Source organism: Xiphophorus couchianus, chromosome 21, assembly GCF_001444195.1.
Source record: "Xiphophorus couchianus chromosome 21, X_couchianus-1.0, whole genome shotgun sequence".
Classification (NCBI taxonomy): domain Eukaryota; kingdom Metazoa; phylum Chordata; class Actinopteri; order Cyprinodontiformes; family Poeciliidae; genus Xiphophorus; species Xiphophorus couchianus.
The window spans coordinates 15,669,291-15,690,235 of record NC_040248.1 but is presented as its reverse complement, the minus strand read 5'-3'; the positions used below and the strand labels follow the sequence as shown (position 1 = coordinate 15,690,235).

Here is a 20,945-nt window from a genome sequence, read left to right as displayed (position 1 = left end):
TCTTACTTTTTATCATGGAAAGTATTCCTACACCAGAGTCCTGGAATTTTGTTGTTTTTATTTTTATTTTTATCATATGAAAGAATTTTATCATGTTAGAAAGAATTGGAATTAAAGGTTTAATGAACCAAGATGATTGGAGATGAGTCACATAGGATGTATTGCTGAGTTATCTGGGGAGACTTGTTGGAGGATCAGGAAGAGGAGACTCTTTATGGATGACTGTTCTCAGAGAAATGACTTTTGCTTAGAAAACGTGGGACCCCCAATGGAACCTAGAATAAGATGCCGGTGAACACAAAATTATTGTGTAGGAAGTATGGGAAGATGGATTAGGGTAATGAGGTAGATGAGGAAGAGATGAAAACTACTGTACATCTCTGCAAAGACCCCCTTTTTTGCATGGTGGCTTGGGATGACATTTGTTGTGAATTGGTGCTATACAAAGAAACTTAATTAAAGAAGCCAACCGTGTATTGGCATTTACAACTGAGGGATTGCTATAAGTGTTCCGCTTCTTCACATATAGTCCTTGCATTTCTTTTGTATTTCCACTAAATGACACTGGTATTGGTAGGGATGCAATTTAATATCCACAAAAGAAGTCACAGTGGATCGTATCAAATCTGACTATTAATCTTTGTAAGTACAGCCTTGGGTATAAAGCAACTGCTGGGCAGGGATTAATGTTGTTCTGTTACTTGTTATTTGAAGGGAGTTGTCAAGACTCATGGTCATGGCTATTTATTTCAGCAAGTGCATACGGAAGAAGAGCTCTTCGAATTGAAGAGAGGATGAGGAGTGTGATGAGTAGCAGTCTAAGGAGAGTGAAATTTACCTCATGAAATTAACCCTACTCAGCCCACAGTCCTCGGCAGGTCTCCCAGCACTTAGAGGAGCATTTTTCTCCAGAAAGATTAGGGTTTGTGTCAGACATCTCCTTTGACTGGCAGTAGGCATCCCAGTCAAAATGATCTGTTAAGTTGAAGTAGAGTTTCCATCCATTTTAAGCATAACTTGCCACAACTTTTATCTTCTGCCAGAAGATAGTCTGTGAAAGCTTTCCAAACATTCTTTATATGGAAAAGAACAAACTAAAAATTACATTGCTTTCTAGGCAATTTCTCTCTCGCCCTTCTGTTTATTTGCAATTTTGTCAGTGAAACTTTAAACTATTGCTCATGTTTGCGCCACAATTCCTTCAACACCTTATCTCTTGTGAGATTTCAGAGCAGTGCTAAAATGACAACACTTTGAGGCTTTAAGTAGTGAATACTCACATTATGTTTTGTTGTAGTGTTAAGAATTAAAACCACTTAGCTGTTGTCGTGTCTGTCAATAATTTACAAATATACAAAAAACTAAGCACGGGATGAAAACCTCCTTTGAAATGAAACTTGTTTTCAGAAGTTGATGATTGTAATTTTACATGTGTATTTCCCAGTCATCAATGTCAGAACAAATGTAAGTTTTTATTTTAGTTCGATTGAAAAATGCAACCTCAAAGCACTTTGAAACTATTTTCTTCCATTTTAGGATGTAATCAAAGTGATTGTGTCTTGGACTCAAGTTTAACACTGATTCCTTTGCCTGAATGGATGTAATGTTCGACCCACAGGAAATGGAACACTTAAGCTGCCGAGCTGCTAATGTGGTGTAAATGTCAGTCTCGGCCAGCTATCTGTTTCCACTTCATCTTTATCCTTCCATTGTTATTATTCTGCCAAGGCAGCAGACAAGCCAGAGGTCTATGTTTATTGTCGTTTGTCTTTGGGCCTGTTTCAAGCAAGATTGTGCAAAACACTGACAAGTCAAATTTCATGAAATATAGGCTAGAGAAGGGTAGAAGCTCTGTGTGTTGTGTAAGATTTACTTGTCTAATGTAAATGTAGGTTCCTCACCTCTGTCATACTTGTCTGCTTCAGTATTGTACGTTTAACATTTAGTGAACGATATTCATACGTGCGAATACACAAACGCACACACAGAGACGGTGCTAATATCGCGTCTGACCTTATCACTGTGATATTTGCTTGACAGAATAATTCTGGATAATTTGTGCGTGCGTGACGTACATGGGCACATGCTGACACTGTAGAACCTTCATTAGTGATGAGGCCTGAGGGAGCATTTGGTGGACAGAGACACACACATCTTTATTGGCTGGAAATGCTCATTAGCATTGTCACAATGAAATAGCTCACCTTTTTTTGTTTGCCACTCAACGGCCAGGTCAGATGATTGTACAAGCTTCCGAATCAACGGACAGTGGGTTAGTAATTTCTTAGCAATCTTCTCTTCATTTGTCGTCTTAAACTAGGTCATGCAGTCTGATTGAGTGAGTGTATAAGATGGGGATTTGATTGGTCATTTTTGTCATAATTGTTCCCTGATATGTGATTAGTTTAAAGACTCATCCTGGTCTAAAGGAAACTTGATTTAGTCACTTTAGAATTTGTGAGAATAGAACAATGAAAATCAGCTTCTCACAGTCGTCTTGTGATACAATTTTCAAGGATAAAATTGGTGCAAATATGCAGAAAGAAAAAGAAGACTCTAACTAGTGTAAATCATTACCACTCCCATCTTTACTGTCGTAACCAGGCTACTTATTCGCAGCAGCCTCCTCTGCATGTGGGTCTTTGCAAGCCAATCAGTGAAGGGACTAGGAGGAATGAGCACGTTGTAATTTAATTCCAAACCACTTTTTGTTACAAAGTTCAACTGTGATTTGTTTAATTTCATGTTGTTGAAGTCACACAACTGTTTTGATGTTCAAAAAGAAACATCTTTCTCCTTTGAAATTGTTCATTTCATACTGGTAACGAATACTATTCACTTAAAAGTCAAAGGATTTATTTTTTCCTTTCTGGTCAACATAACAGGTTTTCATTCTTGATGGTTGTAACTACGTTGTTCCTCCTATTTTTCAGTTTTAATTAGCATATAGTGTGATACAGTGTAATGGTTTAGATAACCTCAGTGTCTTTTTTTTTTTGACCCTTCCAAATAATGACTTGAGAGTATATTTCACCAGCCCATTGTTTGGTTGTGCAAGCATCCAGTAATTACGCTGTGCAATCGGCGAACAGTGCCACTTGGCTGAAAATTAATGATCAGCAAATGCTGGATAATAGCTCTTTGAATGCATGTGTGTTTGTATATAGGAGAGCGTACGTTTGCGTGGTTCCAATACAAACACTATTTGCCAGGGCTTGCAGTTGTGCGCATATGTGTGCACATGATTAGTGCTTTGCTGCAGTGTGTTAATAAATTCCATAGGCTGTGTAAGTGCATGTTTGCACTTATACGGGGTATGTGTATATTAATGAACACCTGTCTGTCAGCTTAATGTCCTTTTCGATTAGTCCTTCAATTCTGTGTGTTCAGCTAATTGCAAAGATTTGGGCTGGTGCTTGTGTTTTCCTTAGGTTGGCAAATCGCTCCATGTTACTGCACACTAATGTTTCCCCCTTGACCAGTCCCAGCACTGGCAGCCTTATATATACACAATTATACACACACACGCCTACATGCATACACACAAATAAAGTGCAGGGTTTACGTGGTTTTTTGTTGTTGTTGTTGTTTCTGTTTTGTGAGAAAAGCAAGAAAACTCTGATATCATTAAAACTGCAAATCTAATATTACAGAAAAATCTGGCTTTATAGACTTTATCACAGTCTTATGATAACTGAGTTATAGTTTTATTTCATACCTTTTGTATTGTATTTCTATTTCTTTTTATTCTTAACTTATTATAACTCCTTTGAAAAAAAAGGACACTTCACAAGAGTTGCAGAAGAAGTATGAAATTTCAGCTTGTTCATGCTCTTTCCACTTTAAGTAAAATAGTTTATCTGTTCTTGTGGGCTTTTTTATTGGCATTAGCTCCGAAAATAATTTAAAATATGTATTGAGTATCCATGGGTTGAAATGGATGCATTCCTTTAACTTATTGGAAATCTTCACGTGTAATGTTGGAGTTTTTCTTTACATGATGAATTTGATTGATCTGGGCCTCATAATACATAAATTGAAGTCTTGTGCCCTAACTATGTAAGTTGCACCTAATTTCTGTCTGATGCAGACGAGGAGGGAGAGTTTGCACCATATCAATTGGCAAACACTTTACTTTGTGATGACCAAGTAATTAGCCAATCATAGTGTTAGTTATAACCAAAATAACATCACAGAGTTGGACTTCAAGCTACTGACAAACAATAAAATTTTTAAAATTGTGTTTTAACAGATTTGGAGGGACAGTAACCTTATAGTGCTTCAACATGTTATTTCTATTGGCAAAGTATTACAATTGCTCTCACTTGCTTTCTGAAAAGTAAAACATGACAATGTGTATGAGAAAAAAGATTGAGTTTGTCTGCATTACAATGAAATTTATGTCAGCAAAAAGAACAGGAAAAAAAATTAATTGGATTTGAATAAGCTGGCAAAGGCCAGACTGCAAATACTAGTCAATGACATAACAAATAATGCATGACGCTATGATCAATATGTTATTAGAGGCTTTTTCTGATTTTAAAAAGACAAACAAGAACTAGTTTGTGTAGGGACTGCAGACTTGCGCTTAACTAGCGAACTTGAAAGCATTCAGTTTTAATGTGATTTGAACATCAGTATTAGTATTGTGACAAATATGAACTATACTGGTAAATGTATCTAAAAGAGGAACCATACTATATTCAGACAGGATCTGTAGTGGCGCCTGCTTGCTTTGAGATGACAGTTATCAACTATAGCACCTTGCTGCCAACCTTATCACTGGGAACAAAGACTTAATAACGCTTGCTTAAATTCTGTTCTTCATCAGCTCTTCCCTTTGCTTCCTCTTTCTGTTCCATTCCACGCAAGTCTCATTCAACACCTCTCATTCTACTCACTAAATCCTTTCTTTGCTTTTATTCAACCTCCTGAGCCTCTTATACCCAGTTGGAAAATGCCACAGAGAACGCATATTGATTTTTTTTCTTCTCTCTCTTCGTCTGTGTGGTTGCTCAGAGCAGTGAGTGGAACAAAAAAATAAAAAAACAAAACAGAAGTCCAGACAGGGAGGGGCGGAGAGAAAGTGACAAACAGTGAGGTGGTATGAGCAGACAAATGGAAGAGCGGAGGGTGTGGAAAGTCACAGGAAGCTTCCAGTGTGTTATAGATGAGCTAAGGGATCCACTTCATTCTTTATTTCTCCTCTCAACTTCTTTGCTTTATATTTACTTCGCCAGCATCTGATTTTGCGCTTTACTTTTTGTGCTTAACCTGTATTGAGCAAACAACTCGCCTTGCTTTGTCCAAATGAAGGAGTTGATGTGTGATCACCTAAATCATTTCCATCTGCCCATCATTTACAGAGCAGCAGTAGGTAAGACGTGTGGGAAGAGGACGGTGACAGAAGATGAAGTGTTTTCATTGTCGCTGACTCAGATTGTTGTCCACTGTTTATTTCGGGATGGATTTCATCCCAGGTTTCCTCCACCCATTTCTGTCTATCCATTTGTCTGCCCAGCTATTACGAGCACCACATTCATCCCTCCACCTTCTCCTCCTTATTTCGTTGATCTTCTATAACTGAGGCTGTGCTACGCTCTTTGTTTGCTGCTTGCAGAGTCTGCAGAGCGCCACTCTGAGATTTATTTTAAACTGAACTTGGGCAAACATCCAATATTGCGAAAAGGTTCTTTGGACACAGCAACTCGGAAAACCCAGCTTGGTTGACATTATAGTCCTTTGTCATATTTATTTGTAACATTTGAGGGCATGTTTAACTTTTTTTAATATGAACTTGAAACTTACTACTTTTAAATAATTTGCAAGGCCTCTGTATTTACTTAATGAGGAGTTGTATGGCCTCTGCTTGCTATGGCAGGGCATGCATAAAAAGCAGCATGATGTATTTTTGAGTCAAATCACAGCAGGGTGAGGAGACACACTGGTTTGTGCAGCTGTAATTAGCAGTGACTTTGTTGGATCTTGTTTTGACCTGGCTGTTTGGCCTGAAGCATAAAATGAAGGCAGATACATAAATTTAGAAAAAATCAAATAAATAAATTTCAAAACAACTTAATTTCAAAAGTTTAAATCAAAGGGGGAAAAAACAGCAAAATACACACACTATGTCCTCAGTAACCTAAAATATGCCTGTTTTATCTCGGCTAATAATGCCTAAGAAACTAATTAGGCAGTTTCGTCCACCTCACCTCTCAAAGGTTATAAGGATGCAGCGGGATAAAACATTATTTTTAAATTCATGACGGGAGGGTTGCTATGCAATTTTGAAAAGTCTGGAATTTTATTTAAGTAAATTCCAGATCTAGATGGAAAAAACAAAAGTATGAACAAAAAATTAAGACATTATTCCCAGTGTCCCTCACCTCTTTTCTTCTATCTATGTGTCCTTCCTTCCTTCCTTATATGCATCTATTCCACCTTTCTTCCTGCAGTCATGCACTTTCTTCCTTACACATTTTTCCTTCCTCCTTTGTACACTTCCTTCTGTATTTCCTTTCCCCTCCATTGTGTCCATCCTTCCTTATGTCCTACTTTAATTTCAAAGTAGTCTTATGTCTTCTTGGTCGCTTTGCTTCTTTTTGTCCTTGTTGTCTTTCCTTATTTTTTCCTTCCTTTTGTTAATTGTGACATTTCTTCCCTTTCTTTCTTGTCTTCCCCTCTATTTATTGTGTACTACTTTCCTTCCTTGTACCCATATATCCTCCCTTCCTAACTTCCTTATGTGTTAACTTCAACCCTTCCCTCTTTGTATACTTTCAACCTTCTTTCCTTCTTGTTTTTTTCACCCACTTATGTCATCCATCTCCATGCGATTGTTAAAGCAAACATATGACAAAAAAGGGTTGTAATGTTGCAAAACACACTAATTACGATAGTTTCCCCCCCCCCCATTTATACAATTGTGACTATCCAGATGACAACCTTGGAGTTATCTGGAAGTCGATCACCTGTGGGATCTACTTGAATAATCATGGAATAACTTAGGATGTAAGTGAATAGAAGTGGCACCCAGAACCTTTAAGGTTTAAAGACAGATTTTGTGGAACAAAATGGGTCAAAATCACACTTTAGCAAAAGGCATCAGATCACTGTTTATTGTCCTCACTTGTATTTCTGCCTTTGGACAATCTGCTTTTTGTACATCTCAAGCTGTGTTTCATTCAGTACAGATCTAACAGTTCAAACTCTTTCCCCAATTAAACTTATTGCTGAGTTGAGTTGCACTTTTACCTAATCCCAAGTAGGTGTTTGGCAACTACGTATATTCTCAAGCATTTGCCAGTAGGGGACATTGACGGGGCTTGTTTCCTTCACTGGATAGCATCTTAATTAATATGCACTTTTAATTACACAGAGCTGAAAAACACTTAGGGCTACTATTTGGGCATCTTCCTCTGCAATTTATTTATACTGTTTATCTGTTGAATTGGTGAAATGTTATTATTGACTTGAACTCCACAATTTACTTTACCTGAGAAAAGGAGCCTTCTAAATGCAAGATGTAAAGAGTGTATATACTGTGTGTGTATATATATATATATCTATATATATATAGAGAGAGATATATATATATCATAAATAGAAATGAATTTTACAAAGAACTATTTTTGTCTTACCTCCCTCTGCTTTCTTATGTTTTCTATCTTCTCAGTTCAACATTTATAAAGATTAATGCTTTGGTGTTAATTAGTTTCTACTTTGGCATGCACACTGCGATGCTGCCCATCCCTGACCCTCCAATCAGTTAACAGACATGACAGGCCTTGTCCAATCAGATTAAGGCCAGCGGGACAGGCTTCCTGTGTGGAGCTGTCAGTCAGATTCATTGTGGTCAGTGTTGATGGATGTGAATGGGCCTCAGAGACCTAAATGATTAATGTTTAAAATGTGATTTACTATCATGCATCATATTAGGTGGGGGAAAAAAGAGGGATAAGAGCAAGTGTTGCTCTACATAGCAACACTCGCTATGTAGAGTGTTGCTATGTAGAACACATAGCATTATTATTTATCCTGTTGAAACATCTACATTCTTGGTCCTCGTTGAATTTTCAAAACCATTCATTAATTTACAAAAGTACTTAAATATTTTAATTAATAGATAAAGCTTAACAGCTGTATCTGTTGGGCAAAATTCTTTACTTTCATATATTGGCTACAACCTTTGGTATTTGTTTTATTCTGAGAAGCAGTGGAGATATTTGTAACGGTCAAATCAGTGTAATACTTTGTGTACGTGTCCTGAAGATGAACCTATTACTTGTGTAGTGATCTAATTTGTCATGCTACTGCAGCTATTTGTTTACTGAGCAACAACAGCATTAGAAAAGTTCCAACGTGGGATTTTTGACTCCAACACGAATCCGAGTACCTTGTCTGGTATTTATTGACGTTAATGAAATATGATGACATTTACATGCCTAAAAATGCTTTGACTTTACAGTGTAATAAAGCATCACATTAGATTTCACCAGTATTACATTTAACTCACTCACCAGTGATGTTCAGGATTCTGCAGGCTCTATAATTCTTCCTTTTCATGATTTGTTTCAAAACACACAGCACTGTCTGCATTGAGACGTATTCTGTCAGTCTTCAGAAAACTTGCATCCTGCTCCAACAGATTTTGTGCTTTAATGCTAGGCTAACATTAGCCAGGGTTGCTAAAAGTTAGCTGTGTTAAACACAGACGTGTGTCTCACAAGGGGCGGTGCAGAGATAATTACAGATAATAGACCAACAGTAGATATCAGGAGTTGAGTCTAGGAACTCATGAATAGCCATGAACTGTTTGCCAAGCAGTTGTTTTCACAGTTTCACACATTTTAATACTTTCAAGGTTTTTCCATTATACTATTACCTAAATTTGAGTTTTGTTTTTTGTCGATATAGGTAGTGTGTTTTATATTTACTATGCTGCTTGATTTATCTGGTGATCTAATTGTGTCAAATGCTGCACTGTCAAATCTATAGGAAGGCGATGTGAGGAGTGTTACATTCTTATGGCATCATGTCTTATAATTTCACTAAAATGAAAAACTAATACACAATCGGGCGATGGGTGTAATGGTTTCTCCTAAAATACATGCTTTATGCTGTTTCATTTTAAAAGCTGTAAAATCTCCAAAACACTTTCTGGTCATATTTATTGACTCAAAACACATTTACTCCACATTGTCGACATAAAACTTTTATTCCGCTGGAAGAAGCTCTTCTTTAATGTTTTGGCTGATAATTTTGTCCGGTGATGTGCCCCCATCAAAGGACACAATGATGTTTCAGAGTTACATTCAACTGTCTGCCAAATAATGAAGTAGTGCAAGAGTTTTGAAGATTGGTTTTGAAAAGAGAGACGTATAAATTCTGTTTCAAAATCCTGGACAGCAATGATTGTTTAAAAACCTTAACTTTCTAATCTCTGTAATACCCTTTTCCATCCTTCGTTCTCTAAGTGTTGTGTATTGACCTGAAAAAGCCTAAGACTCATAGAATCTTATTCACTTTGTGCCAGTTCCATCACTCTGTTTCTAGCTCCACCCTTTCTCCCATACCGTCCTCCCTTGCCACCTGCCTTTTCTACTTGTTCTGTAAGACTGCTCTTCTGCCACACCTAAAGTTTTTCTTTTTTTACTAAAGTATTTTGCTGCATCACGCCTCCGCACGCCTCGAGAAACTGCAAACATACCCATCTCACCGGGAACACGGAGCTCTGTGCGGCATCAGAGGCTGACTTCATTTTCGTTCCCACTAGTCTATTGAGAACTCGAAGCATATACTACAAGATGATAAAGTTATATAAAGAATGTGCCACACAGGAAGCAATGCATTGAGATGCAGATTTCTCAGAAGTAATCTGAAATGTTTGTCCCAAACCTTTTTCACAACTATGTTTTATGCAATTGTTGCTCTTTGCTGGCTTTTTTTTTTTTTTTTGCCTGCTGCTGTTTCATATCAGTGGCATATCACCTGGGTTTGCATAAACCGATGCTACTGTTTTTATTGGCACCTGTGCAAGCATGACAGGCCTCTTGTTTGAGGGTTAGTTTCTTTTTTTTTTATATACCCCTTCCTGTCAGCTTCCTCTTGCCAGATGAACCCCTGAACGCTCTGGTACTTGCATCAACTCTCTCTTTCTAATTCTCCCTCTGTGTTTCACTCTCTTTTCCTTTCCTCTGCTCTTCCCCGCTTGCCATCTCTATCCCTACCAGGGGTTTTTAATTAATGGCGAGCCATGATGCTTATCTTATCAGCAGATCACTCTGCTTTCTATTAACTACACTGACAGAGCTGAAAGGCTGTAGGGGATGGATGACACGCACACACAAACACACCCCAACAGCAGTACACATCAGCACATCTCCCTATGGTTGCATTCTCTTAAGTCAAGACACAAATGAATATAAATAGATCTGCAAATACACAAACACACACAAAGTACAGCAGACACCAATGGGCACTGATACAACTATGCCCACAAAAAAAACCACACATAATGATGCTGTTTTAAACTTGCTACACACCCATCACACACACATAAACAAACAACCTGCCCTGATGTTATCTGGCTCTGTGATTTAAGGAGACCTGTTTGAGGGTCTCTCCTCCTAAATCCCTTAAACGCCTTGGGAATCCCTCCACCTCCTCTCTCACTCTCCTTCAGTCGTGTTTTCATGCTGAAAGAACACTTATCATTTGGCAGATAAAGAGCTGTCCACACTGGAGCTTGCTTTATCTTTGAGAGCCATGTTTACTCCCTGTGAATGTGCCGCTTTTTGCAGACATTTCATAAACCGCACTCGCTTGATCCGCCAGAAATGAGAGCGCCGGGGCTTTATTTTCCCCCTGGATGCAAAGTTTCACATCGTCCTTTACCCCATCAATTTTCACTCTCTAGGCAGGTCAGATCGCCCTTTTTTTTCATGTTTGGGTGAGCTGGGCTTGGGGGTAAAACAAATCATTACAGCTTGATGGGAATTACAGAGCCCACATTTTGTCACAGAACTGTAACCACCAAGGCAGAAACTGCAAAATCAATCCTCAAACACTTCAATCGATGAGGGCTGTGAAGTTTCAACATAAGTTTTTTTTTTATGTTTTATTATTATTTATGTTTTCAAATCACTTTAAAAGTAGTGACCAATGGGCAGAGTAGTTATTGGAGAAAATATTACACTATGTGGAGGTAACACTGCCATGTGTGTGTGTGTGCGCACACTTATAATTTCCTCATTTAGGGGCCTGTAGCAAAACAATTATTAGCACAGGATAACACAATAAAGCAGGCAATTTCCTGAGTACTACCAAGGGACGAAACATTTATTTCACTTTGTCCACTGTGTTCAGAGATGTGTAAACTTCTAATGGCTGAAAGTACAGAACATAACTCAACCTGCCCCCTCAGCAGACAGTCTTCTAGCAGCTGTAATACTGTGCTGTGCATTTTTTGTTGTTGTTTGGTTCTTGCTTATATAACAATACATTTTTAATTACACAGGCGACAATTAGCTTATTCCTTTTGTAGTTCGGAGGTAGTTCACCAATGTTTTTTTTTTTCTTAAAGCAGTGTACATAATTATGTTCTTGACTAGCCCACTTGTTTCTTCTTGCTTAACACATCAAATGAGTTTTACATTCGTGTTCCAGAAGCGAATATGAGTCAGAAAATTATCATGCATGTTTTTAGGGTTCTGAGGCCTTTTTGAATGAAGTCCTCATCTTTGATCTAAGATGGAGCTGAGGAAACGGCATGAGTTTTTTTTTCTTTTAATTCAATTTTTTTCCTTACCATTTATTTCTAACTGTTGAAGTCGCTACTTGTTTAACCTGCTGGGCTCATTGTTTTATCTATCATCTCCTGTGTGTCGGATGGAAATGAGCGTGTTTTGGTAGACTGCTCATTCATCAAGTAATGTCTGTGATTTAAGTCCCACTGCGTTGCTTTCTTTAAAGCACTCTGCATTTGTTTGACTAAAGAGAGGAATAGAGATTTTATTTTTTCTTTTTGATTTCCTGAGTCTCCTTGTGTGTGCTGTGTGAACATGGGAGTGAATAGCTGAGTCTCCAGCTTTTGTGATGTTGGGAGGAAAATCTGTGAATCACTTGGACCTGTCTCAGGTAATCTCTTGTGTTTCAGCTGGATGCCTTGTTAATGTGCTAAAGAAATCAAAGTGCCTCTGTCTGTTGCTCCGCAGAGAGTTTGGGTGGAGAGATCCGGAGCTGCCAGAGGTGATCCAGATGTTACAACACCAGTTCCCATCGGTGCAGTCCAATGCTGCAGCTTACCTGCAGCATCTGTGCTTCGGAGACAACAAGATTAAAGCTGAGGTATGCTAGTTTTGTCGGACGTGTGTGCGCTTGTTGTCTTTTAGTTTTTGGTGAAGTTTTGATAACTGATGCTGCATAGACAGGAAATCTAAAATGAATGATAAAAAAAACAAACATGAAAATCTGTTGACAAGAAAACAAGGGAATGCTGTCTTCTAAAGATTACATAGAAAAAGCATTGGAGGTTTATTATTCACCAGTCAATTCTCTAGTGATGTTCTACATAATAACACTTAACACAATTTCCATGCTGAAAATGTACATTTTACTGAACTGGATATATTGAAACAATAAGGTTCAATTGAATCTAGAGCTGGTGGCTTGTCTCCCAGAAGCAATTTCTTTAATATTCTTTAAAACAGCCTTTAATAAAACTGGAGGTGCTAAAAACTAATCATACTGCCTCATTCAAATTCTCTAAATTTCAGATCTCTAGCTCTCCAACCTCTGTTACTTCTTAATATACACTTAGCACATTATTATCCCTCTTATTCTGCCTCAAACATTTGATTCACCAGTAAATGTAGGGAGGGTTATTGATGCCTTTTTTCTAAGTATATAAAAGATATTTTTGAGAAGAATGCCTATGTCATTAAAAATAAATTGGTGCACCACACTAATCTATTGTGTGCTGCACTGACTTTATAAACTTTTACATATGGTTATTTGAAGCTGTGCATGTACAACTGAAAACAGATATGCAAAAAAAGGAGATGCAAGCTTTTTTCTCAGTGTTAGACTTGAAAATCTGACAAAAGAATTTCCAATTTAAGTCTGTTAGAGGAAGCAAAATTAGTTCTGTTTCCTAAATGACAGCAAAAAAGGGAGATAACTTCTGAGAAGTCTCACAATAATCTGATCTTTGGTTCTGGTAAACCTTTTAGACAAGTCAGGTATTCACATCTCTTTTCCACACTGTTCATAAGTTTTCTGTTCTTGAGATTTGGGTCTCTGCAAAAACATTCCCTTTTCTGTTCTTAAGTCACTGTATAACCAATTTGGTGGTAGATTTAGGGTCGCTATCCTTTTACTTAAAGCTAATTGTCTTGAAATGTTGTCTCTTACAAAGGCTTAACATCTTTGTCTGTGCTTTTGCAAAATGTTTGAAGGCATATTAATTTTAAACTTCAGAGTTTAAAGAAAGTGTTAAAAATGCTCTGTGTGATGTCAGATAGTTTTGTTTGGTACTGTGTATGTGTAAATAACCAGTTTCAGTTGTAAATAAGCATTAAAGAGACTCTAGATTCACATTTGATATAGTGGTTATATTTAAAACCAGTGAAAAATAAGTTTAAACCTTTGATGAATGAAACAAACTTGAACATATAAATTGGAAGGCATAGTTTCAATTCAATTACTAGTTACTACTGCCCACCTACACACATCCACAGACATTTTCAGGTACAAAAATGTAATCACTTTTAATGCATCACATTTCATTGCACTCCCACACACTGTTCCTTGCTACTCTGAAAGAAACACAAGTATTTTTTATTTATTTTTTTAATTGATGTAATTACTGCCGGAATTCAAGTATTTAATGCAAATTGTTTAAATGACTTTTGTGTACCAATATATTAAGAGGAAACAGTGCTATTAACCATATTTGTAAAAGATGAGAAATCTTTTAGTATGAATCACACGCATTGAATCTGTACACTGCAGTATTTGGTGCATGTTGATTAAAAAAACAAAAAAAAACAGATAACTTGTCACAGACCTTCACCATGTTGAGCATTCAGGTTCACTCATCTCGTTAACAGACATTAATTTAAAAAATCACATTGACTAATGAGTGCCAAGCTAGATATGGGATATTAATTTGGTTAAAGATCCATCCAGTGAGTGGCTACAAGAACATATATCTATGCTGTGATGTCAGTGAAAATTATTTGGTTTACAAAAGCAAACTTTACCCTGAAAGTAAACTATTCCAATTACTGTTTTAACTTTAAGCTTTTAATCTCTGAGTTTACATATATATAACAAGATTAAGATGTATGTCTTAAAATACATTTTCAGAAATAACCTACACCTCAACTTGGTGTAGGTTCAGCAGATGCAGTGAAATATAATTTGTAATATTTGATGCTTTGATGCATATTTAGATGTTTCTAAATATGCCCCTTATGACTGAATCTAGACCTATTGTCAAGATTTTAACCAGGATTAAAGATTCAAAATTTATGTCATTTTCTTTGAGCAATTTCGTATAAAAGGTTAGGACATGAGATACTTTCTGAGGTAAAGTCGAACAAAATCCCTGTGTACTGTACAGTAGACACAAATGGCCTGTACACGTTTGTTTGTACAGGTCATTTGTGGGATGGTTAAGACTGAATCGCAAGTTTAACTGAACATGTGACCACACCTATTCTAAATGGCCTGCTTCTTACCTGCAATTTGAACAAAAAAAATCACACCGTGTTCATTTTAGTGATAATTCTCTTCTTTTTTCTCTGTTCAAGAGAAAGACAATGGTTGTGGTCCTTGCTGCTGGCAACAATTTAACATAGAGAACTTCCATTGATTACCTAGATTAGAAAAACTCGAGCGGTTTGTTCAGATAAATTGAGTTTTAACACACCTTGTCTCAGTTGACTTTGAAAGCATTTTCGCAAAAGACTGAACCCAAAACTGAACTCTGAGTATTTTATATGATTCCTGTTAAATATCATTAAACCTACAACCGACTGTATAGTCATACATTTTCAGTGAGAATGCTTTACTGCATTCTCATGCATTAAGATCCTGTTTATGTTTTTTGGTCTTTAACTACTTCTGCTAACTTTAACCAATTTTACAGATTTATATATTAAACGTTCTTCTATATCTTTTACTAAATTTTACTATTGTACTTTTTGAAATATTTGCGCTTTTGTGCAAATTTCAGTCACATTGAAATACATTGAAATTGTACAAAATTCTGCTAAAATCTTCTGCTTTTTCACTGGTTACTACTTAGGTCTAGATTCAGTCAACATAGAAACTCAAACTTTTCAACAAGTCACGAGACTGTAAACTATCTTCAAATGATTTGGCTTTTGAATGTCTCTTACAGTTTTTCCACAATTGCAATTTAAGTTTTACGCAGATTTTTGAACGTTTTCAGGTTTACAATGTAATCCTATTGTGGAATTTTACCATTGTACTTTTTCAAACATTTTACTATTGAACTTTTTCAAATATTTTACTATTGAACTTTTTCAAATATTTGAGGTTGTATACAAAATTCTGCTTCTGCTGAATTATCTAAGTTATACAGCAAAAAGTTATATTTTGCTGTATAACTTGCTATAAAGCATGTTTTACAATTTACAACTGTAAAATTACAATTTACAATTGTAAAAGTTATAAAGTAGGGTTTTTTTTTACCCTAAACAACTTTTTGAAATAAAAGTCTAAAAAGTAGTTGTTAAAGCATTTTTTTCTGGATTCTAAGTTTGTTGTAATCCCTTTTTTTTGGTTGCTAGATCAGTATAAGAAAGTAAGAATCCTCTGGACTTTCTTAGTATGTTCCAATTTTTAATTTTCCTGTTCTGGAAGTAGTTTTAATGTATTCTAAGTTAGTTTAACAGCCAGTTCAATATGTGTTCAATATTTTAAAATCTGTTATTTTCTTCACTAACACCCAGAAATAAGCACAAGAGAGACAATCTCATCAGATAACAGCCATTTATTTTCTAGCCATGTGACAGTGGATATTATTACTTATTACTACAAATAGCCCCTTTGCTTATTGAGAAATAAGATATTATCACAGATTAACATGTACACAATAACTTAAATCCCCAAATAATTCAGCTGTAAGTCAGAAAATGAATCAACTGAAAATTGAAATTTAAAGATTAATGTGAACTTTGTGATTTTATGATGCTGGAGCATTTAATCACTATACAAACACCTAGCTGTCTAGGGTTTTTGGTTATTTAATTGTGTCATCTATCCACTGCTTATAGGCACAGACGTCCATGAAAGCATTTGGTGCATTGAGTGCATACAATGCATCTCCAGTGAAAACACAAACGCCATACAGCCTATTCTTGAACAAAATTCCTCCACCAGAGTCGCCCTGTCACAGAAGGAAAGCTGTTAGTTGTTATGCTGTTGTTATCCAGTAAAACAGAAATAATGTCTAAATTTTGTGCAGAAAATTGTTTAAAGACTGACGTACCCGAGACATGTCCTTCTTGGAGCTTCTCACACTGTACCATTTCTGGAAACGGTACCTAAAGTCCTGGTCTTTTGCCAGTATCCTTTCCAACTTTTCATGTTTAGCAATCTTAAACTCTGCGCACTGAAGATCATCTGGGCGATGTGAGACTGTAGAGGAAAAGCATCATAAACATGTAAGGTCTGTTTAAGAGTTGACACATTTTGCTCAGGATATCACCTTGTTATCTGTGGTTATTAAACTGCAGTATGTTACTTGTGTAAAATGTATTTTTTACATTTGTGTCAAAACTGCCACTATGTCCACATGGTTAAAATGAGACGGATAATCTATGATAAGCTTGATCTCCACCACCTCCTCCCTGTTGTCCTAGTTGTCTGCAGAAATGCACCACTCCAAGTCAAAAACAACCCAACGGATCCAAGAGGAGGGCCTTGGCGCTGTCAATCAGTGCTCATGTACACCCTGGTCACTTTGTGTGCTTGTTCAAATTTTCAGGCTAAGCTCACAGTTTTCTCAGAACTTCCTATATCAGCTTTAAGCTGTTTATGTCAGAGTTTTTGAGGATCAAAACTTTAACTAACTTGCTAAGTTCAGCTTCAGCAGAGAGTCTAAAAACAGATTTGAATAATCTGAATCATCATGAGGTAATAACAAACACAATGAGAAACATGAACATTCATCTCACTTCTTTTGTTAAAAAAGCCAACTTGTGTTGATCCATAACCTGCAAACTGAACCTTGGTGTCGCTGAAACACAAGAAAAACAAAACTAAAAATAAGTCACATTAAGAAAGACAACTAATTCTGGGAGACCAGAGCTTAAACATTTTCCTGAATGAACTTTGCCTCATCTGGCAGATCAAGAACCAAGTTTTTAGTTTTGAGAAGATAAAACTTACAGTAGGAGAGTATCTGGACAGTCAGGCAGTCTGATTGGTTGGATTGTTGTTTTGCTCTGCAACTTCAGAAGCATGATGTCATGTTCACGACCGTTGCTGTCTCTATATATCTCACGTTGAGCGATTGTATAAATCAACTTTGTAGCACTTTTAGGGTGAACTCCTACATGTACCTCATTAAACCTAGGCAAAAAAGACACAATTGTTAAAGAAACAGTCAGTTATTGGTGATTTGTCAGTAAAGCTTTTCCTCACTCACCATCCTGGAGCGTACTCCCAGCAGTGAGCTGCAGTGAGAACCCACTGATCACTGATCAGAGATCCTCCACAAAATTTTTCGTCTATATAATTATGTCTATAGACCATCACATGATAGTGTCGCTCATCATCTCTACAGTTCTGACCTCCAATGACTCTCTTCTGCAGAGACGCTGAGCTCACTGCATCACCTGTAGATGAAAGTTTCTGTTGTTAGCTAAGTAAATCCACACAGTAGAAATAAGGAACCAAAATGACAGCTGCATAATGAAAAAAACATAAATAAAACACAGATCAACATAATTCGTAGTATTTAGAGCCAGTGAAAGTGTGTTCGACTCACCCAGCCCCAGTAGCAGCAGGAGAACCTTCAGCAGAGCCATTGCTGGTCCAGCTTCCTGTGAATGGCTGCAGTCCTGCAGCAGCTTTTGAACTCTGTTCACAACTTCCTGCTGGACAGGAAGCCACCAATCACAGGATGGACACTGATCTCTGCCAGGCTGGCTGAGCCGCCCGTAACATGTTAATCACAGTTCTCTAGGCTCTCTGTACGTCTAACAGTTTTTATTTCTGTCTCTGTCAGTTTCAGTCCAAATGTTTTCATGACAAAGTACAGAGCGATGTGAGCTGAGGATTTGTAGGATTCCTAAAATTTGGTTGATTAAAAGGATAAAACATGGCAGAGTTACCACTGTCTGAAATTCATGTCCTTTGGAATTATGAAAATATTTAATAAGCTCAACTTGACAAAACCTGAGACTGATTCACCTTCACCAAAGCACCTACTGCCAGATTTCCAGTAAACAGCTTTTTGGTGAATGTCTTGCTAAAACTCAACAAGATCCCAATATGCTAGTGGACTTTGTTCTTGGATAAAGTTATGTGCTTGTGGCAGTCTGTTTAGGAATTTATGCTGCTAAAAAGTACAACTACAACAACACAAAAAATATTTTAAATGAACAGTAAAGGTATTTTTGCTTTCCAAAGTCATCGTTGGAGATATGACTGTTCAAATTTGTTTTGTTATGATTTGTTGAATACAAAGCAACATTTCATTCAGTAGAGTGAAACAAAAATTATTTCAATACTTTACTTTTGAAAACTGATTTCTTTTCTCAGTTTTTGCAACAAAAACACAGCATTTCCAAAATGACAGAAAATACACATTAAAATGTACAAATGTTAAATTTAAAAGTCTGTGATTTGACTAATTAGAAACATGATTACATATAAAAGTTAGTTTGGTATAAAGTGGAGCTAATGTGCTAACAAAGATCAAAATAAGGACAAACATACGGCAGATACATATAAAAAAAAAATGGAAAAAAGCCCTGATTTTACATTGTGAAAAATAAAAAGACTAATGGAACTAAAATGTCCTTTTTAAAAGAAACTATGAATCTTGTGACTTTATACCAAAATGTTACAAGAAATTTATAAGGAACACTTTGTTTTGGACAAAACGACTCTTTGTCTTTTCTTTATCCATTTTATCTGCTCCAATAACATTTAATTTTGGCAACAGTCAAGGAGAGGGAGCAGAATGAGGGGAAAATAAATCTGAACTCGCACTACAATTTTTGCTTTACTTGGTGTCACCCCTAAGGTGATCTGAGTGTGGCCCAGTGCTAGACTGTGAATGTAACTCTGTATCTGTTCCATTTGTATGACCTGTAACATTTGATCATTTTCTGCATTAAAGCCTGTTTTATATTTAACCAAATGACTGTAGGGTTTTAGTTGGGGTCCTGAATCATAAATCACTTAAATCAATTTTAGCAATGCATATATCAAAATGTTATGCTTCTTCTTCTGAACTATTCTATATCTTGCTAAATGTTACTATTGTACTTTTTCAAACATTTTACAATTGAACTTTTTCCACATATTTCAGGTTTTATACAAATTTCTGCTTCTGCTGAATTATGCTACATCTTAAATTTTACTATTTAGCAAAAGATTTCTACCATGTATGACTGTAGCTTTGTTCTGCTTTTTTCCCTATTTCTTATGCTTTGTTCTGCTCTTTCTTGCATATTCTGCAGCAATCATTCTGCAGATTTGCCTTCTCATGACTGTTTCACTAGGAACAGCATTTTTTTCTAGTAAATTCTTTCTAGAGCCTTATAGTGCAGAATTTCTTCAAATGACCAATAATTGTTTAAAGATTACAGAAATTTAGCAGAATAATACAAATTATAGATTTTTTTTTACTTTATCAAAGTTTTTTTATATAGTATTTGATAGATATTCACCTTAATCTGCTTTGTGATTGGAATTTCATAGCATTTACTATAATATTTTGTATGTGTATGAAATCAGAAATATTTCACTCAAGTTCAATAATTGTCTGTGTGCAATGATGTTTCTATGTTGTTTTATCTAAATGCTATATTGTCACACATTTTAATATATGACAGAAAATCATAACTAGGAAGTAGATTGCTATGTTCAATGTGCTTGATTTGTAGGACAAAGAGTCTAGGAAACTCAAATGTTTGCAACTCCTACGCTTTTGTCTTTGACCCTGATCAAACAAAACGTCTGCTTTGAAAAGAGAAGCAAAGAGGTTTCTTTTTTACTTTATTTCTTAAAACAAGTAAGTAAAATCTCTGTGCTAGCTTTTCAAAGCTATGAATTTTCTTATTGGTAATCCAAAGACTCTTTTGTTTCCTGTCCTCAGAGCCTTATTGGGCAGCTGTAGATTATTACTCTGGTTGCCCCAGTTTAGAATTGTCAAGAGAGAAATGTTAGCCAAGAGTCAAAAACCCAATTAGCCCATGGTTGAAAAATACTAAAAAGCAGTTGGCCTTGGAAAAATGTCAGGTAAAAAAAAAACAAAAAAATACCGTCTTGTTGTCTGCAAGGATGCCAGACGATGCTATTCAAACTTTTTACAGCCTTTTATTTGATTGTCTTCAGAAAGAAAGCTATCCGACCAGTTCTGTAGGACCTGGATGTTTTAAACATGTCCTAGTTATTGAGACACTGCTTTATGTTAAAATCAATAAAGCCGTTGGTGTAATTAAACAAGATACCAAATTTTATATTTTATTTTGGTATGCTGTGATTTCAAATGTTTTATTTTACAAAATAACTTATTTTATTTATTCTCTCTGCAAATACAGTTTCACATTTAGGTCAGGACTTAAAACTGTGGTCATGTGTGAGTCATAGTTTATATGCTTACTATGCATAGTTCACATGTTACATTACGCTTCCAGAAACACACTGACAGCCATGTTGGTAGGCAGTTGCTATGG

The 20,945-nt window shown here is 36.3% G+C and overlaps 2 protein-coding genes across 7 annotated transcripts in view; one reads left to right on the top strand and one right to left on the bottom strand.

The window, feature by feature from the left end:
* ctnnd2a (catenin (cadherin-associated protein), delta 2a) overlaps positions 1–20,945 on the top strand; it is a 218,493-nt gene that overhangs the window by 127,907 nt on the left and 69,641 nt on the right. For all 6 annotated transcript variants that reach the window (XM_028005386.1, XM_028005383.1, XM_028005385.1 and 3 more), the window contains exon 13: positions 12,216–12,348. In XM_028005386.1, the coding sequence (XP_027861187.1) occupies positions 12,216–12,348 (133 nt within the window). The remainder of the gene's footprint in view (positions 1–12,215; positions 12,349–20,945) is intronic.
* LOC114136949 (arginine esterase-like) lies at positions 16,010–18,188 on the bottom strand. The gene is made up of 6 exons (XM_028005389.1): positions 18,026–18,188; positions 17,684–17,873; positions 17,425–17,607; positions 17,211–17,272; positions 16,523–16,671; positions 16,010–16,420 (listed from the first exon to the last, which is right to left on the bottom strand). Exons 1-6 carry the CDS (start codon positions 18,063–18,065, stop codon positions 16,274–16,276), a joined length of 771 nt encoding a protein of 256 aa, XP_027861190.1. The 5' UTR covers positions 18,066–18,188; the 3' UTR covers positions 16,010–16,273.

Excerpts from the sequence above, each read along its gene's own strand:
- LOC114136949 (XM_028005389.1), bottom strand. The coding sequence starts at position 18,065 with ATGGCTCTGCTGAAGGTTCTCCTGCTGCTACTGGGGCTGG. Across the intron at positions 17,874-18,025 it reads CCTGCTGCTACTGGGGCTGG|GTGATGCAGTGAGCTCAGCG; the intron begins GTGAGTCGAACA and ends TTTCATCTACAG. Across the intron at positions 16,421-16,522 it reads CCAAGAAGGACATGTCTCGG|GGCGACTCTGGTGGAGGAAT; the intron begins GTACGTCAGTCT and ends CTTCTGTGACAG.